This window comes from Glandiceps talaboti, chromosome 5 (genome assembly GCF_964340395.1).
Source record: "Glandiceps talaboti chromosome 5, keGlaTala1.1, whole genome shotgun sequence".
In the NCBI taxonomy this organism is placed as follows: domain Eukaryota; kingdom Metazoa; phylum Hemichordata; class Enteropneusta; family Spengelidae; genus Glandiceps; species Glandiceps talaboti.
The window spans coordinates 4,632,695-4,650,314 of record NC_135553.1 but is presented as its reverse complement, the minus strand read 5'-3'; the positions used below and the strand labels follow the sequence as shown (position 1 = coordinate 4,650,314).

Sequence of the window (17,620 nt, the reverse complement as noted above, 5' to 3'; positions counted from 1 at the left end):
AATTAGATTCCCACTGTATTATTCAAACCATGTTTTTAACCTGTATCATAGCAACCCAGATGATATTTGTCATATTGTATTGTATTGTATTAATTTACATAACAGTTACTGGTGATTATAAATTTCATAAAGCATCATTTATTTCTTTTATTACACTAGTCGTAAAAACATTTAACATCTAGCAAATAAAAGTTAAATCAAATAGCATACATATTCACCTTGCCATGATTTCTTTTGAATACCGGATGATTGAGGTCGAGAGGGCAAAGTTCATAACTTCTGACTTATTTAAGTTTAAATTTGACCTCTACATAAGGTTATAAAGTGAAGTACAAATACATCCCACTTCAATTTTGAAGCTACATTGCAGACTCTCACCTCTACGGGCTCTACTACTACTATACGACACGAGACCACCCAGACGGTTAGGTGGTCTGAGTCGTAGTAGTGCCCCGGTGGTGAATGTCGAGACTACGTTAAGGCTTGACTGTTACAATCAATGTGATGGTATTGTGCAAAGTACATGTACAGTCTACGCAACATGATTATGATTGTAGGAATCATTAATTCACCCATCCCACCCCGACCCCCTCCCCACGAAAAATGCAGCTCAGTGAGATACTGTATGTCTATTCATGAGTCTAGTATTATAGCTGTAAAGTGATAATACATATAAATCAAGGTTAACATGCACAACACTTTCAATACCAAAAACAGTTCGTGTTATCTGAATCGTCGTAAAACACTAGCCTCTTTACGGCAGCACTTAGCAAATGCCCCTCATATTACATTAAACATTTCATTGAATCAACAGCAGTAGAGAAAGTATACTCTGGCTTGCGACACTGCTGTGATATCTCAGACAAAGAACACGCTATCTGAGGTAATAGTGTCTTCACCAAATATACCTTGCGAGTGCTATAATAACATACTGTCTGTACGAAATACCTCTATCATTGGTATATGTTATTATATTTTCAATGATGCTGCTACTAAGCGACAGTCAGGAGGGGAAAATGCAATGGGTTCGGTTACATTGCGCATGCATAGACTGTACTTTGCAAATCTTGATTGTAAGATTCTGGATGAGATTAGTGAGTGTGAAAGTGTAGTTCTTCTTATGACAGAATTTAAATCAGACTCTGCAAAGCAGACACTTGTAAGATGTGATGTAGACTATCATGGCTGTGTGTAGATTACGAGTGAAGTTCTTCTTGTGGCGCTGTTCGTCTTGGAAATATTTCAAATTTCTGTCACTGTGATGTCACTAGCCTAAACTCCTTATAGTAAATAATGTAATGAATGACGTGGATTTCTACGCCCACTACCCTCTTGTATAGCCCTTTCTGCACTGCGTCACTTTTGAAGAAACAGCATACAGCAAACAGGTGTCATTGTGAGTATTTAATATTGTATGTATAGCTTACTATTGGGGGAAATGTTTTATATTGAAATCAGAATATGACAGTCAGAATTCCCTATAAAAAGTGGTTTGATTCACGACAAGAAGATCTATTATACGCTCTCTGCACTTTTTACTTCGTCACGTCTGTACGCTGTAACGACAACAAGTGAGGTCAAAAGTTTAGGCCTGGAGAAGAAATCGTTTAAAGGTTGTCACGGTAACGGGTAAATATTTGAAATGTGTTACCCCAATTATCATAAAATGTATCAAGACACTAATTTATTGATGATTTTTCTAACCTCTAAAAGTTAATTATACGTTAAACGTTAAACCACAAGTGCAACTATCATGTCGTCAGGTCACACTTGTTCAAACTTTGGCAAATTGTTGTACAAGCTACAGCCTACATTGAAAAGATACCCATCCCTTCCCAACCCTACGTCAAATACCAAAGATATTGCCCATAATTTCCTATTTTCGATTTCATTGTGTACATTTAGTATCAGTCATATATTAGTCCATTTTTGCATCATTGGCGTGAATTTGTCGTTTGTTTACACTGTGCACGTACAGTTTATTAGTGCTACACAAGACCATACACAGTCCATTGTCTGTGACAAGACGGAAGTATCGAAAGTAACTAAGGTGTGACGTCACAGAATACTTCAAACCGCGTTTGACTTTCAGTGTGAAAAAAACACATCAAAGTGTTAGCGAGGTCAAGGTGAACATACAAAAATCTTTTAAGAATATTTTTGTGCAGATTTTATGCCTGATATTGTCATGGTACATGGTGCGGATGGCGCTGGTGGGGGGGGGGGTCCCGACACCACTGTACAATTCAACCGACAGTTGTAATAAACCGACATTTGCAATAAAATAACCGACATTTTTGATAAACTTGTAAATACCACCTCATTTAAAACTGTCAAATAAAGAAACGACGTTGTTGTTTCATACTTTCATATTCCCTCAGGTCGTACAAAGAAGTATATACACTTACAATGGCAGTTGAGGGCGTACTTGATGTCAACAGACTGATTATGAAGTACAACGAGTATAGCATTCTGAAAGAGCTCGGAAGAGGAGGCTTTGGTGTGGTTTATGAAGTGCAACATCGCCGAAATGGCCACCGATATGCTATGAAATCAGTGGTAATGGACTTTAGGCACCTAGAGACGGCGGAAATGGCATGGAAAGAATTGGTGATGTTGATGTCCCTTGGAGAGTATAAATACACGGTCAAGTTTATCGAACCATGTCTAGATGTTTCGAGTAATCCCCAGAGAATGTGTTTGGTGATGGAATTGTGCCAAGGGGGAAATCTGGAAAGGTACGTCATAAGTCAACCACGAGATGACGATGTTTATTTCACCTTCATGATGCAAATGGCAGATGCTATTAACTTTCTTCATCAGAATAATATAGTCCATCGAGATCTCAAACCTGAGAATATTCTACTCGCTATCGAAGGCGGCAAACACGTGGTAAAGGTTGGCGACTTTGGGCTTGCGAAAGTAATGGGTACGAATAGGTTTGGCCTATCAGGATTCAACGAATTAGCATTCCATACTATCGCTGGGACGTTGCCATTCATGGCCCCAGAGGTGTATACCGGATTCTATACAGAGAAGGCAGATATATTCTCACTTGGGTTGATTTGTTGTGCTATGTTGGAACGTTTGATATTAGATACACGTGAAGGAAAACAACTACTGATCTTCTATGATTTTGCCAAAGGCGGACGTTTGATCGGTGCTGTCCTTCATGAAAACCGTCAGGACCCAGACAGACAATTGAAACAATCCGCGTGTAAAAATGACAACATAAGGAATCTGCTCAATACAATGATCACACGAAGGGATGACACAAGGCCGACAGCAAGTGAGGTCCATGATGTCTTTTACAAAGTTGTACATCCCAAACCAATAGTGATCGGAGAATACATCGTCGTTAGGAGGCTGGGTAGTGGTGTCTTCGGTGAGACATTTGAAGCGCGACATCGTCAAGGTGATCGACTCGGATATACCGTGAAAGCAGTGCAGTTATACGGTGACAACAGCGAAAAGATGGTAAATACTGCAATGCAGGAATTATTACTTTTGACTGCACTAAAACGACATAATCACATTGTCAAGTTCACTGAACCATTCTTAGATTCCCTGGGTTCAAGACTGTGCTTGGCAATGGAGTTCTGCGATGGTGGAAACCTGGAACAGTACGTCATCAGCCAACCTCACGACCATGTGTACTTCACCTTCATGATGCAGATAGCCGATGCTATCGACTATTTACATCAGAATAAAGTAGTACACCGAGATCTAAAACCTAAGAATATTCTGCTCACTTGCCAAGGCACTAAGCACATTGTTAAAGTAAGCGATTTTGGTTTGGCGAAAGTAATGGAGTCAAGTGGATTAGGGCCTGCCAGCTTATTTGAAAGATTGTACATGCCCAGCGATGAGGAAACATTCAAAGCTCTGTACACTGCCCCCGAAGTGTATAGACGTCAATACACAAAGGCTGCAGACATATTTTCTCTCGGAGTGGTTTGCTGTGCCATGATGGAGCGCCATATACTTGATACGACTACTGGTAAAGGGTTGTTTGTGTTCTACTCCCCGTCTGCTATCATATCTATTGGTCAGCTACTGCATGAGGACAGTAATTGTTCAGACAGGGAATTAGATCCTTCTGTGCCGTGCGGGCATAACAACATACGCATTATCATCAACAAAATGATGAGACGAAGCCACAAGAAAAGACCAACAGCGAAACAAGTCCATTCTGTATTCAAGAGTGCTATAGAACCAAAACCAACACTGTTATGCAGAACAAAGAAAGCTACAACGGTACATCCAGAACAGCATCAAAGAACTAGCCATGGTGTCGAACGAGGTGCGCCCTCACGAACTCCCTGGGAACATGACCAAGGTATGTGTCAGTGCACAGTCCTCTAGGCCACTTTTGAGATATTATGTCGACAGACAGACAGACAGACAGACAGACATACAGACAGACAGACAGACAGACAGACAGACAGACAGACAGACAGACAGACACACACAAAGACAGACAGACAGACAGACATACAGACAGACAGACAGACAGACAGACAAATCTATAGCAGTGCATATCTTTAAGGAAGGTAATTATAAAATGAAGTATTTTAGAGCACTTTAGATAGACGATAGACAGTAACTCATACCATGCACATGTTCACTTTGATTAGATGAACATGCAAAAATGTTTACCACCAATATGACTTGTGTATAATTTGAATCCTGTTGTGCGAACAGTATACATGTCATACAGTCTGGATACAAGTTTTATTTCGTGTATCCGAAGTAAAAACTTACCATTATATATTTTAAACTATATATTGTTTTGGCGTCTTTCTTCAGGCCAAAGAGAAGGTCGATGCAGAGGTTGCTCTGTGTGTAAAGAGATTCTCAAGTTGTGTGGTCTGGTAGTGTGTGCACCCTGCATCTGTTGTTGCTGCTGCTGTTGTTCAGAGTCACCAAGTATTGGTGATGACGTATTTGGATGTAATTGTAAAACATTTGTCATTTTACTAGCGTCCCTCTGTTTCTGGACGGTTGTCGGAGTTATGTAAGTATTAATCGTTATATTTTTGATAGCTCCAACGGGCGCAGCCCAGAGGGGCTAGAAATGACCCACGTCTGTCTGTCAATCCATGCGTGTGTGTGTGTGTGTCCGTCCATAGTCAGCCATATCTCTGACATCAATCTACGAGCTCAATTTTAACCAGTATATAAGCACGTCACCTTGACATTTATCTTAATTATTTATTCATTAACCATCCAACAGGCATTGCCCAATAACAGGAGGAAAGTTCAGTGTTAATGCAGGAGGACCCCGGAGTACCCGGGGAAAACCTGCGTTGTTCGGTAGAGTCAAACTGACCGACACTCTTCTTACTTACAGCGTGGTAAGTTCAACCAGGGACGTATAAACAGATCTGTTTATACGATCTGGTTCAACCTACGAGAGATGACACCTGGCGGGTTCGAACCCAGGCTGAAGAGGTAAGAGGCGTACGAGCTAACCGCTCGGCCACCGACAACCATTTATGGCAAAATGGCCATACAGACACCATGTAAGTGTTTACCCCACATTATCAACGTCGGCTTTCAAATGAGCTCTTGACTTTAACCTTGACCTCCATCTTCAAGGTCAAAATTGTCTTTCAACCATAAAACGTGAATACAACACAGACTCTATTCAAGTGTCTACACATATTACCAAAGATTAACATTCTTTAAAACCTTGACCCCCAACCTTCATCTTCACTCGATAACTTTGAAAATTTTGTACCTAGAGACACCATTCAAATGTCTGAATCGTGTTTATAGAAGTAAGCTTTCAAGATAAGCACTTACTTTTGACTTGACCTTCATCTTAAATTGACATTTGCACAATAACTTCAGTATTTTCTCCATGGGTTCATGATTGAATTTTCTACACCAATAAGTTTTCTGATGATTACTAGTAACCTATTATCTTGACGGCCACATTCAGTGTCAATTAGCAATTTACTCCATGCTCTGGAATATTCGATGCAGAGACACACTTCAAATTTACAAATAATATATGAGTGTCTTGTACTGTGACAGCAGATGTTAATTTTCTCCCTAAGTAATATATTTCTTTGTGAAATGACATGTATATTTTTAATGTGAAGTTTGCCTTTTTTCTGAATCTCAGAGGGTTCCAATTCATCGTTGACGAGATATCGACGTCCACTTCAAACCTATACTTACACATTACCATTTTGTATATTCATTAACTGCTATCATAATTGATTCTAGTATCAACTTTTCCTTATTTTGATCTCTTACAGTATGTATGTCCCGAATTGGCCAAAGGGGAATAACCATATATCTCTATAGTGGTTGTAATCAAGGATCTTCATCATGTTCATTGTTGTTATGGAATCCTTGGGCAAGATTCGAAGCAAAGGTGTGTCCTAGTACAAGTCAATCAAGCTAACGAAGGTTAAATCTAGAGTCGGATACGCCGATTACACAAGCCATTTGAACTGATGGCGAATAATATGTTATTGATGAAGTGGTTGTTTTCGTTCTAGCAAGAACGTCGATCCGGGTCTGGTGTGTATTTTATCAGCTGTAGCAAGTCTTAGTATGTCTGATTTGGCACGTTTGAATACGGTCACATACCTCTTAGCTCAACCTTTCTTTTCCATTCAGGACGTGTAGATTTGACATGCTTAACCTATGACGTCACTACTATGTTTAGCTTGTTTTACTTGTACTAGATGCTAAGGTCACGGGGTCACTGTATTGGAAACATGTCTCGACCGCGTAAGTTGGACACCTATTTAAGTAGTGTTTTAATTTTACATAACCACCGGTACTTGTTGTTCAAAATCCGATAGAGACTTTTAAACCCTGGTATTGTGTGCATTTAGCATTCTTCCTTTAAGGAGTATTCCAACATCATTGTGTCAACATTCCAATTTTGGTGACTCGGTTTAACTTAACACACATGTGGAGTTGACTGAGAAGTGGCGGGGACGTGGTTATGATTTATTTATAATGTCATGAACACAGTTATTTGAACATGGCACAACAACTAATAGTCTATAAGAACAAATAAGATATCTTTGCGTGGTATGAAAATCCTTGACTTTTTGTTTCATTGTGTATATGTTTTATTGCCTTTGGCCACAGGCCCATAACAAAGAAAATGACACATATCAAATAAATAAATAGATAAATAAACCACTCAAAGGAAAACTTGGCTATTACAGATCCCTGGGACAGCTTCCTTGCGCAATACAAATGCTTCATAGACGCATTTTGCCAGGTTACGTGCTAACATATCTTTCTAACGATGAATGTTGTGCTTCTATTTTAAATCAACCAATCCTAATCCGATGACTTGAAATCAGACACGATCACAATGTTTTAAAGTTCAATAAATACAATTTATGTTTATTTCGAATGTTTGCAAACAACAATTATGTTGTGTATAGCATAAATTGAGCACAGTGTGCAGAGCGTGATTACATGTAATGAAGTCACGTGTTAACTATATACATACAAGATGCTAAATATATACTTTAATGTATACGAAAACGCATGTGTTTTCTCAGGTGAAAGAATAACAAAAAGTCCAACTTCAGGTACTACAAAAAATCCAATAAAATAACATTCTTTTCAAAAATGGAAACCGTAGGAAATGAAACCAAGTAAGAGAACGAATCGTCACCTCTAAACTAATATGCTAGTCTACATGATTGTATAATGAATTAAAATGAAAACAATATTGCAAAAGTGTTTTGTTATGCATGAACATAAAATATATCGTTTTTGTTGTACATCTCCACATTGTAAACTTATTCTAACTTGTGACAGTCCAAAATGTTTATAGATTTGTTGTTGTTATCAGACTGTTCAAACGTGTATTCCCAGTAGGGAGTATTACGCTCTTCTCAACTTGTTGACAGCAATTGATTTCTTCACCAAGCGTCGAACTTGTTTCGTTGAAACTTCTGTACTTTCGTCAACTGCGATGTCACCATCAAAAGTGGCAGTTTTTGAAGTCGTGGGTTTGGAAGCAAGACTTGATTTCCTCGGAGATCTTGACACAGTGGTCTTTTTAGGTGTACTCGTAACTGGAGATACTGGCAGTGATGGCGGTGATGGAGATTTTCTTCCAGATGCCCTTGAACAGCAGGAACGTGATGACAAGGACGGACTACACACTGTACAGATGCCTGTCACTGGACACTTAGAACGTGCTCTTGTCTGGGCGATGTCATCATCACTGGAAATTGGAGAGAAGAAAATGTTATCATTACTTTAGATCATTTTTTTTCAAGATTTTTATTGATAACCACTCATGTTATGTTACATTTTGGTAATCATTTTCAGTTACTGCTGACTGTAGGGGAAGTTCGTCACAACTTATAGACAATGAATCCTGGAAAAAATGGCTGACACGTCGAAAAATTCTCTTACCTATCTGAAGATGAGGACATGTGTCTTCTTTTTGCCGAACCACTGAATGCAGTTCTTTTCTTGGGAGGTGAAGTGGTAGTTTTTGTGTCATCTAATTTTCTCTTTCTATGGCTTGTTTTTGGTGGAGTTGTCGTTGGGGTCGCTGTTACACTTGTTTCTGGTTTTGCCAATTCACTACGAACATCTGCCATACTTTTTAACTCTGCAATTCTCTTGGACCTCTCGGAAACTTCGGGTAAATCGCTGACAGTACCAGTCATGGTTTTGGCAGTTCTTTCTAAGACAAACAAGGAAAGGTTTATGAGTCAATTATTTTGTCTTTCAGTGATATTATACATGTTATAGTATCCGTCATTTTGAACAATCCTGAATATTGTTGAATTGATGACATGACCAAGAGTGAATTGAAATAAAAATGGATTAATATCAAACTTACTTCTCTTTTTAAGAGCAGTTTCAACTCTGGTTGCCATGGCATCCTCATCAACTCGTCCTCCTCTTACACGATATTCTTGTATCACTTCATTGTTAACTTCATCCATCAATTGTTGCAGTGACATCTCTTCTCTAGCGCCCCCTATGATGACCTTTGACAATAGTTTAGCATCTTTTAAAGATACGTATTGACCTCCAGTCAGGTGAGCAATGGCCATAAAGAAATCTTTGAAGCCTTCAGCATAGGATCCACACACTACACTGTATAAAGTGATGTTTTTCTCTGCCATTTCACGCACGATTTTCATGGGATCGTGACCATCTGGGCAACCTGAAACATCATTCGAAGTGGGGAAAATTAATTGAAGAAAAACAAGAAAACAGTCGTCCGCAATTAATTAATGATATAAACTTTTCAGCTCAAATCATATATTTCATTTTCAAATAATATCTATTGTTTTAATTTTTCCAAAATATTATTCACAGTTGTACATATTCGAAAGTTCATGTATATCATAAAATGGTTCAATAACCTGTTTACGGCGCTTACGGTATATTCCGTTCAATCTCTCAGATCTTACTGAACGGAACATACCGTAAAATAAAAGCACCGTAAACAGGCTAGTGTTTCAAAGTTTCTGTTAGCAAACATTTGACTTACCTTCTGGAAATCCATCCCTGTGGACGGTTGCAGTTAAACCATGTGGAGGGGCATCTGCGATCAAAACACATACTTTCGTCGCCTGGGGGCGCCATTTCAAATTCAGGGCTTCAAAAAGTCCATCAGCCACAGCTTCTGGACCGTCACCACCTAAAATATTACATCAATAAAAACTCAATTAGTGATGCCTTGGGACTCTAAATCTTGTACTTTAATAGGCTTGAAGTTGGAGAGTCGCTTTTAATATTGACGATACTACATCCCCCGCCCCCTGACTGTACTTGAAGAACAGATGACCTGTACGTAGATGACAAAAAAACCTGCGTTACATGACTTATACGTACCTCCGCTAGCAGACATTTGATTCATTTTCTTCTGCATCGTTTTCAAAGATGGAGTGAAGTCTAATACCTGTGTTACAAAAGTTCTGTCTTCCGGAGGGTGGTCTCTATATTCAACCAATCCCAGATGAATATCAGACATCTCCTTCGCAACGATTTCCTCTACAATACTTTGGATACTCTGTTGTTATCGAGAAAATAAAAAAACAAACATTTTTGTTAAATCATGGTGATCATAAAGCCATGCTTAAACAGGAACAGAACTGCATTGTTGACGCTGCTACCATGGCCTCATCGGTCCTTCTCATAATTCTTTCGTTTTCAATTTTAGAAGTTCTATGATCTTCATTGCCCTCTTGGCTATACATGTATAGTCGTTATATTAGTTACAAATTGCGCATCCACGAAATATTCATATTTACTTACTGAACTCTGTAATTGATTATTACGAAACGAAAATGTTCTAAGTAAAAAAAAATTATATTGTCTTTCATTCATTCACACCTTTTTTGCCTCCTTTATCCAGCTACCCATACTGCTGGTACAATCCATCACGAACGCTAAATCTAGTATACTAGCATCGTGGTGTTTCAGCAATGGTTGTGGAACAAAGTCGGGAACGTCGATTGTGCCTGGCATATTTACTAATTATATATTATAGTACACCGTACAAATTTGTTCAGAAATTTGCTGTTCGACTCTTTCTGCACTGGTCTCAGCCTGTAGTCGCCAATGTTTTGATTGAATGTACTGTCGCACTTCGCGCTTTATATATTGTATGCATCTATTGTGTTTAAAGTAGCCGTGTCATGACGTAGTGATAGTCTACGCTATATATAGATAGTGGCGTCCAATGGCACTACAGCATACGGATCATGTAGAAACATGCCCTGCTCGTAGAGGGCGCTATTTTGCAATACGTCATCGCACAACAAGTTAGAACTTGTATCACGACCTTTCCACCCTATACTACTTGATTGTACTATTACAACGTTGTACCATAGCATGTATCTGTGTTTATAAGATCAGTGAACAGACAGTGATGCCAAGTTAACACAGTGTGATTCCATAGCATTATGATTTATACAGCTTATCATCAATTTGCTTGATGTTAGTATTACAAGTATTTGTTGCCATGGAAATTGGATGAACGTTACACATTATAATATAAATGTTAGTTAATCATAAAAATGACATGTGTCAATCAACAATTCCAATATCCTCATTTCAATTTTAAAAGTGCAAAGACGTTTGAGAATCAATTCAAATTGCAAAAGAAATATCATATGAAGAATAGATATACACAATATGTATTTCTCAGTTGTTTTTCGTTCGAATATTTCCATAATGCAGTATAAATAATTTGTGAAGTCCCTAAGTTACAGCAATCTGAAAAGGGTTATCCTGTTTACGATCGCGAACAAGGACGATCACAGTCTATCCATAACCATAATAGACTAACGCTATACCATACTACATGTACTAGTATTTCGACTATCGTAACGGATTGGGGACGCATTGGGCACGACTGAATTTTTAAAAAAATCAGAATGGCAAATAGCGTAGCTGAAAAGCGGTAGTAACATTAGTCCTTCAAGACTATGGGTAGGCTAGGACGATCACAACAAACCTTCGAAACGTTTTCACTAAAGACAGACCGTAAAAAATTAAAATGAATAGTTTACAAGGCATAAACTATAAAGATGATATATTGTCTAAAAGGTGAGATAGCTGGAGAACTTTGGTACGGTATTAAAAGTTCATTGTCTGGGGTAGACTGAAAGATTAACCGTTGAGGGCACTCTTCTATGCATCGGTGTAGGGAATTAAGGTTGTTGACAATTCGACATGTTCAAAGCAAGGAGCTGTAGACAGGCTATAAAGGTCTGACATCGTCAGGTAGGCTTAACTGAACTGACATGGTTTGATGAATCCTAGTCTTTTACAGATTAATTTGAAGTTTTTGGTTTTTATCACAAAAAGAATACAAATAATTTGAACATAATATAATACGTACATATATACATATATTCATATGAATGTAAGTGTCTCGCTGGAGAGAACAGTGCTCGATGTAAATATTAGCAGCAGAGCTCTATAGACTTAATTCAAAAGAATAAGGACTTATTACATCCTTATTCTTTTGAATTAAGTATATATATATATATATATATATATATATATAACTCGGTGAGTATCAATCTGCTAAGACAGTGCTCTATACCGCAGTGGCAGAGCGTAATAGTTTGTCTGATGATCGCACTATGCATGAAACTCCGAGTTACAACCAAGAAAGAGTTTCAACTATATATATATATATATATATATATATATATATATATATATATATATATATATATATATATATATATATATATATATATATATATATATATATATATATATATAGTTTTGGTAGTACTGGAACTCTTTCTTGGTTGTAACTCGGAGTTTCACGCATAGTGCGATCATCAGACAACAGATCAACAGACAGAGTTGTCTGATGATCGCACTATGCGTGAAACTCCGAGTTACAACCAAGAAAGAGTTCCAGTACTACCAAAACTATTACGCTCTGCCACTGCGGTATAGAGCACTGTCTTAGCAGATTGATACTCACCGGGTTATATATATATAGTTTTCGATTTATCTAGACTATTCTGGCCCCCAAAAACCAAAACTATATTTTTATTACTTTCAGTTTGAGATAAAACTTTAATTAGGGCTTTCCCACTATTTATCAAATAAGATATGACAAACTTTGATGTTGTACATGTATGTTGGTCTGACTTTAAATTAAATAACAGACAATTATATCTCAAAGTTTAAACTTTAACATAATGGAAATAATGTTTATTTCGAATTATCACATACAATAGAAAGTATTATGTACATCATAATTATACATAAACATTCAATAAAAGTAAACATATTAAATATATATAAACACAATAGAAATGCCATAATAAATATCCCAAGAGATCATGCCTCTTGCATCAAAATTCAATAATAACAATCCACGGGTTTCATTCAAATCTTTAAAAATACAAATATTCAATTCAACATTGAAAATGTCACAAACAACGCTTGTACTTGAAAATATTACATATTGGCATTTATGCGTATCATTCAGTTATAAACTTGGATGTTTTGTGAAACTGACTGACAAAGTTTGTTTCTCCTAGCGGTGTTATATTCGAATTTGCAGTCAGATATAAACATGTAATGGCATGGTCAATTCTACGACCAGTTCAAATGTCTTTCCTTACACTATCGATCACATCATCACGCCTTTCTCAACTTGTTGACAGCGATTGATTTTTTCACCAAGCGTCGAACTTGTTTCGTTGAAACTTCTGTACTTTCGTCAACTGCGATGTCACCATCAAAAGTGACCGTTTTTGAAGTTGTGGGTTTGGAAGCAAGACTTGATTTCCTCGGAGATCTGGAAACAGCAGCCTTTTTAGGTGTACTCGTAACTGGAGATACTGGCAGTGATGGCGGTGGTGTAGATTTTCTTCCCGTCGACGCCCTTGAACAGCAGGAACGTGGTGACGTAGACGGACTACAAACTGAACAGATTCCAGTCACTGGACACCTAGAACGTGCTCTTGTCTGGGCGATGTCATCATCACTGGAAATTGGAGAGAAGAAAATGTTATCATTACTTTAGATAATTTCTCAAGATTTTTTATTGATAACCACTCATGTTACATTTTGGTAATCATTTTCAGTTATTGTCAATGAAAGGAGGAGGTCCGTCACAATATATAAGTTATGAATCCTGGAAAAAAATGGCTCATATGTCGAAAAATTCTCTTACCTATCTGAAGATGAGGACATATGTCTTCTTTTTGCCGAACCACTGAATGTAGTCATTTTCTTGGAAGGTGAAGTGGTAGTTTTTGTGTCATCTATTTTCCTCTTTCTATGGCTTGTTTTTGGTGGAGTTATCGTTGGGGTCGCTGTTACACTTGTTTCTGGTTTTGCCAATTCACTGCGAACGTCTGCCATACTTTTTAACACTGCAATTCTCTTGGACCTCTCTGATACTTCGGGTAAATCGCTGACAGCACCAGTCATCGTTTTGGCAGTTCGTTCTGTGGCAAAAAAGGAAAAGTTTATGAGTCAATTATTTTGTCTTTTAGTATTGAATTTATTAAAACTTTGTTCCAAATACAAACTTGAATAAAATATACCTGAAATTTTCGACTATATTGTTCAATTGGTGACATTAACTATATGTGAATTTGAAGTAAAAACTTACTTCTCTTTTTGAGGGCAGTTTCAACTCTGGTTGCCATGGCATCCTCATCAACTCTTCCTCCTCTTACACGATATTCTTGTATCACTTCATGATTAACTTCATCCATCAATTGTTGCAGTGACATCTCTTCTCTAGCGCCCCCTATGATGACCTTTGACAATAGTTTAGCATCTTTTATTGACACGTATTGACCTCCAGTCAGGTGAGCAATAGCCATAAAGAAATCTTTGAAGCCTTCAGCGTAGGATCCACACACTACACTGTATAAAGTGATATTCTTCTCTGCCATTTCACGCACGATTTTCATTGGATCGTGACCATCTGGACAACCTGAAACATTTGAAGTGGAAAAAATTATTATTACAGGAAAAGAAAAAATAATCTTACAATCGATAATTATAAATTGTTGACGTTTTCAACTGAAATCGTAGGTTCTCATTTCCAATACTAATAATATTCATAGTGCCAATTTCGAAATGAAATAAAATATTGGAAAGTTGTGGAAATGTAGCTGGTGTTATTATTAGCGAAAACTTACCTTTTGGAAATCCATCACCAGATTCAGCTAATCCATGTGGAGGGGCATCTGCGATCAGAACACATACTTTCGTCGCCTGGGGGCGCCATTTCAAATTCAAGGCTTCAAAAAGCCCATCAGCCACAGCTTCTGGACCGTCACCACCTAAAATTTTACATCAATAAAAACTCTATTAGTGATGTCTTGGGACTCTAAATCTTGTACTTTAATAGGCTTGAAGGTGGAGTGTTATTTCAATAGTGACAATGCTATACATCCCCTGACTGTACTTGAAGAACAGATGACCTGTAGATGACAAAAAAACTGCATATACGTACCTCCTCTAGCAGCCATTTCATCCATTTTCTTCTGCATCGTTTTCAAGGATGGAGTGAAGTCTAATACTTGTGTTACAAAGGTTCTATCTTCTGGAGGGTGGTCTCTGTATTCAACCAATCCTAGATGAATATCAGACATCTCCTTGGCAACGATTTCCTCTACAATACTTTGGATACTCTGTTGTTATCGAGAAAATAAAAAAAAAATACAGTTTTGTTAAATCATGGTGATCATAAAGCCATGATTGCTTTAACACGTACAATACTGCATTTAAGTTGTTGACGCTGCTACCATGACGTCATCGGTCCTTCTCATAATTCTTTCGTTTTCAATTTTAGAAGTTCTACGATCTTCATTGCCCTCTTGGCCCCTTCTATACATGTATAGTCGTTATATTAGTTACAAATTGCGCATCCACGAAATATTCATATTTCCTTACTGAACTCTGTAATTGATTATTACCAAACGAAAATGTTCTAAGTAAAAAAAATTATATTGTCTTTCATTTATTCGCACCTTTTTTGCCTCCTCTATCCAGCTACCCATACTGCTGGTACAATCCATCACGAACGCTAAATCTAGTATACTAGCATCGTGGTGTTTCAGCAATGGTTGTGGAACAAAGTCGGGAACGTCGATTGTGCCTGGCATATTTACTAATTATATAGTACACCGTACAAATTTGTTCAGTAATTTGCTGTTCGACTCTTTCTGCACTGGTCTCAGCCTGTAGTCGCCAATGTTTTGATTGAATGTACTGTCGCACTTCGCTTTATATATTGTATGCATCTATTGTGTTTAAAGTAGCCGTGTCATGACGTAGTGATAGTCTACGCTATATATAGATAGTGGCGTCCAATGGCACTACAGCATACGGATCATGTAGAAACATGCCCTGCTCGCAGAGGGCGCTATTTTGCAATACGTCATCGCACGACAAGTCAGAACTTGTATCGCGACCTTTCCACCCTAGACTACTTGATTGTACTATTACAACGTTGTACCATAGCATGTATCTGTGTTTATAAGATCCGCGAACAGACAGTGATGCCAAGTTAACACAGTGTGATTCCATAGCATTATGATTTATACAGCTTATCATCAATTTGCTTGATGTTAGTATTACAAGTATTTGTTGCCATGAAAATTGGATGAACGTTACACATTATAATATAAATGTTAGTTAATCATAAAATGACATGTGTCAATCAACAATTCCAATATCCTCATTTCAATTTTAAAAGTTCAAAGACGTTTGAGAATCAATTCAAATTGCAAAAGAAATATCATATGAAGTATAAATATACACAATATCTATTTCTCAGTTGTGTTTCGTTCGAATATCTCAATAAAATGCAGTATAAATAATTTGAAGTCACTAAGTTACAGCAATCTGAAAAGGGTTATCCTGTTTACAAACAAAGACGATCACATTCTATCCGTAGCCATAAAAGACTAACGCTATACCATACTACATGTACTACTATTTCGACTATCGTAACGAATTGGGGACGCATTGGGCACGACTGAATTTTTAAAAAAATCAGAATTGCAATTAGCGTAGCTGAAAAGAGGTAGTAACATTAGTCCTTCAAGACTATGGGTAGGCTAGGACGATCACAACAAACCTTCGAAACGTTTTCATTAAAGACAGACCGTCAAAATAATGAATAATTTACAAGGTATAAACTATAAAGACGGTATATTGTCTAAAATGTGAGATAGCTGGAGAACTTTGGTACGGTATTAAAAGTTCATTGTCTGGGGTAGACTGAAAGATTAACCGTTGAGGGCACTCTTCTATGCATCGGTGTAGGGAATTAAGGTTGTTGACGATTCGACATGTTCAAAGCAAGTAGCTGTAGACAGGCTATAAAGATCTGACATCGTCAGGTAGGCTTAACTGAACTGACATGGTTTGATGAATCCTAGTCTTTTACAGATTAATTTGAAGTTTTTGGTTTTTATCACAAAAAGAATACAAATAATTTGAACATAATATGATACGTACATATATACATATATTCATATGAATGTAAGTGTCTCGCTGGAGAGAACAGTGCTCGATGTAAATATTAGTAGCAGAGCATTATAGACTTGATTCAAAAGAATAAGGACTTATTACATCCTTAGTCTTTTGAATTAAGTATATATATATATATATATATATATATATATATATATATATATATATATATATATATATATATATATATATAATATATATATATATATATATATATATATAACTCGGTGAGTATCAATCTGCTAAGACAGTGCTCTATACCGCAGTGGCAGAGCGCAATACCAAAACTATATATATATATATATATATATATATATATATATATATATATATATATATATATATATATATATATATATATATATATATATATATATATATATATATATAATGTTTTCGATTTATCTCGACTATTCTAGCCCCCAAAAACCAAAACTATATTTTTATTACTTTCAGTTTGAGATACAACTTTAATTCGAGCTTTCCCACTATTTATCAAATAAGATATGACAAACTTTGATGTTGTACATGTATGTTGGTCTGAGTTTAAATTAAATAACAGACAATATCTCAAAGTTTAAACTTTAACATAATGGAAATAATGTTTATTTCGAATTGTCAC

The 17,620-nt window shown here is 36.9% G+C and overlaps 3 protein-coding genes across 3 annotated transcripts; 1 reads left to right on the top strand and 2 right to left on the bottom strand.

Moving 5' to 3' along the window:
- The first annotated feature begins 1,345 nt into the window (after nt 1-1,345).
- Nucleotides 1,346-8,802, top strand: LOC144435047 (putative ribosomal protein S6 kinase alpha-1). The gene is made up of 5 exons (XM_078123589.1): nt 1,346-1,396; nt 2,382-4,339; nt 4,810-5,017; nt 6,270-6,388; nt 8,326-8,802. Exons 2-4 carry the CDS (start codon nt 2,410-2,412, stop codon nt 6,316-6,318), a joined length of 2,187 nt encoding a protein of 728 aa, XP_077979715.1. The 5' UTR covers nt 1,346-1,396; nt 2,382-2,409; the 3' UTR covers nt 6,319-6,388; nt 8,326-8,802.
- LOC144435048 (uncharacterized) lies at nt 7,375-10,577 on the bottom strand. The gene is made up of 6 exons (XM_078123590.1): nt 10,354-10,577; nt 9,853-10,030; nt 9,509-9,658; nt 8,849-9,178; nt 8,413-8,689; nt 7,375-8,218 (listed from the first exon to the last, which is right to left on the bottom strand). The coding sequence occupies exons 1-6, from the start codon at nt 10,486-10,488 to the stop codon at nt 7,873-7,875; spliced, it is 1,416 nt and encodes a 471-aa protein (XP_077979716.1). The 5' UTR covers nt 10,489-10,577; the 3' UTR covers nt 7,375-7,872.
- Nucleotides 10,578-12,794: 2,217 nt separating this feature from the next.
- LOC144435556 (uncharacterized) lies at nt 12,795-15,763 on the bottom strand. The gene is made up of 6 exons (XM_078124143.1): nt 15,489-15,763; nt 14,972-15,149; nt 14,655-14,798; nt 14,117-14,446; nt 13,673-13,949; nt 12,795-13,483 (listed from the first exon to the last, which is right to left on the bottom strand). The coding sequence occupies exons 1-6, from the start codon at nt 15,621-15,623 to the stop codon at nt 13,135-13,137; spliced, it is 1,413 nt and encodes a 470-aa protein (XP_077980269.1). The 5' UTR covers nt 15,624-15,763; the 3' UTR covers nt 12,795-13,134.
- Nucleotides 15,764-17,620: the final 1,857 nt, after the last annotated feature.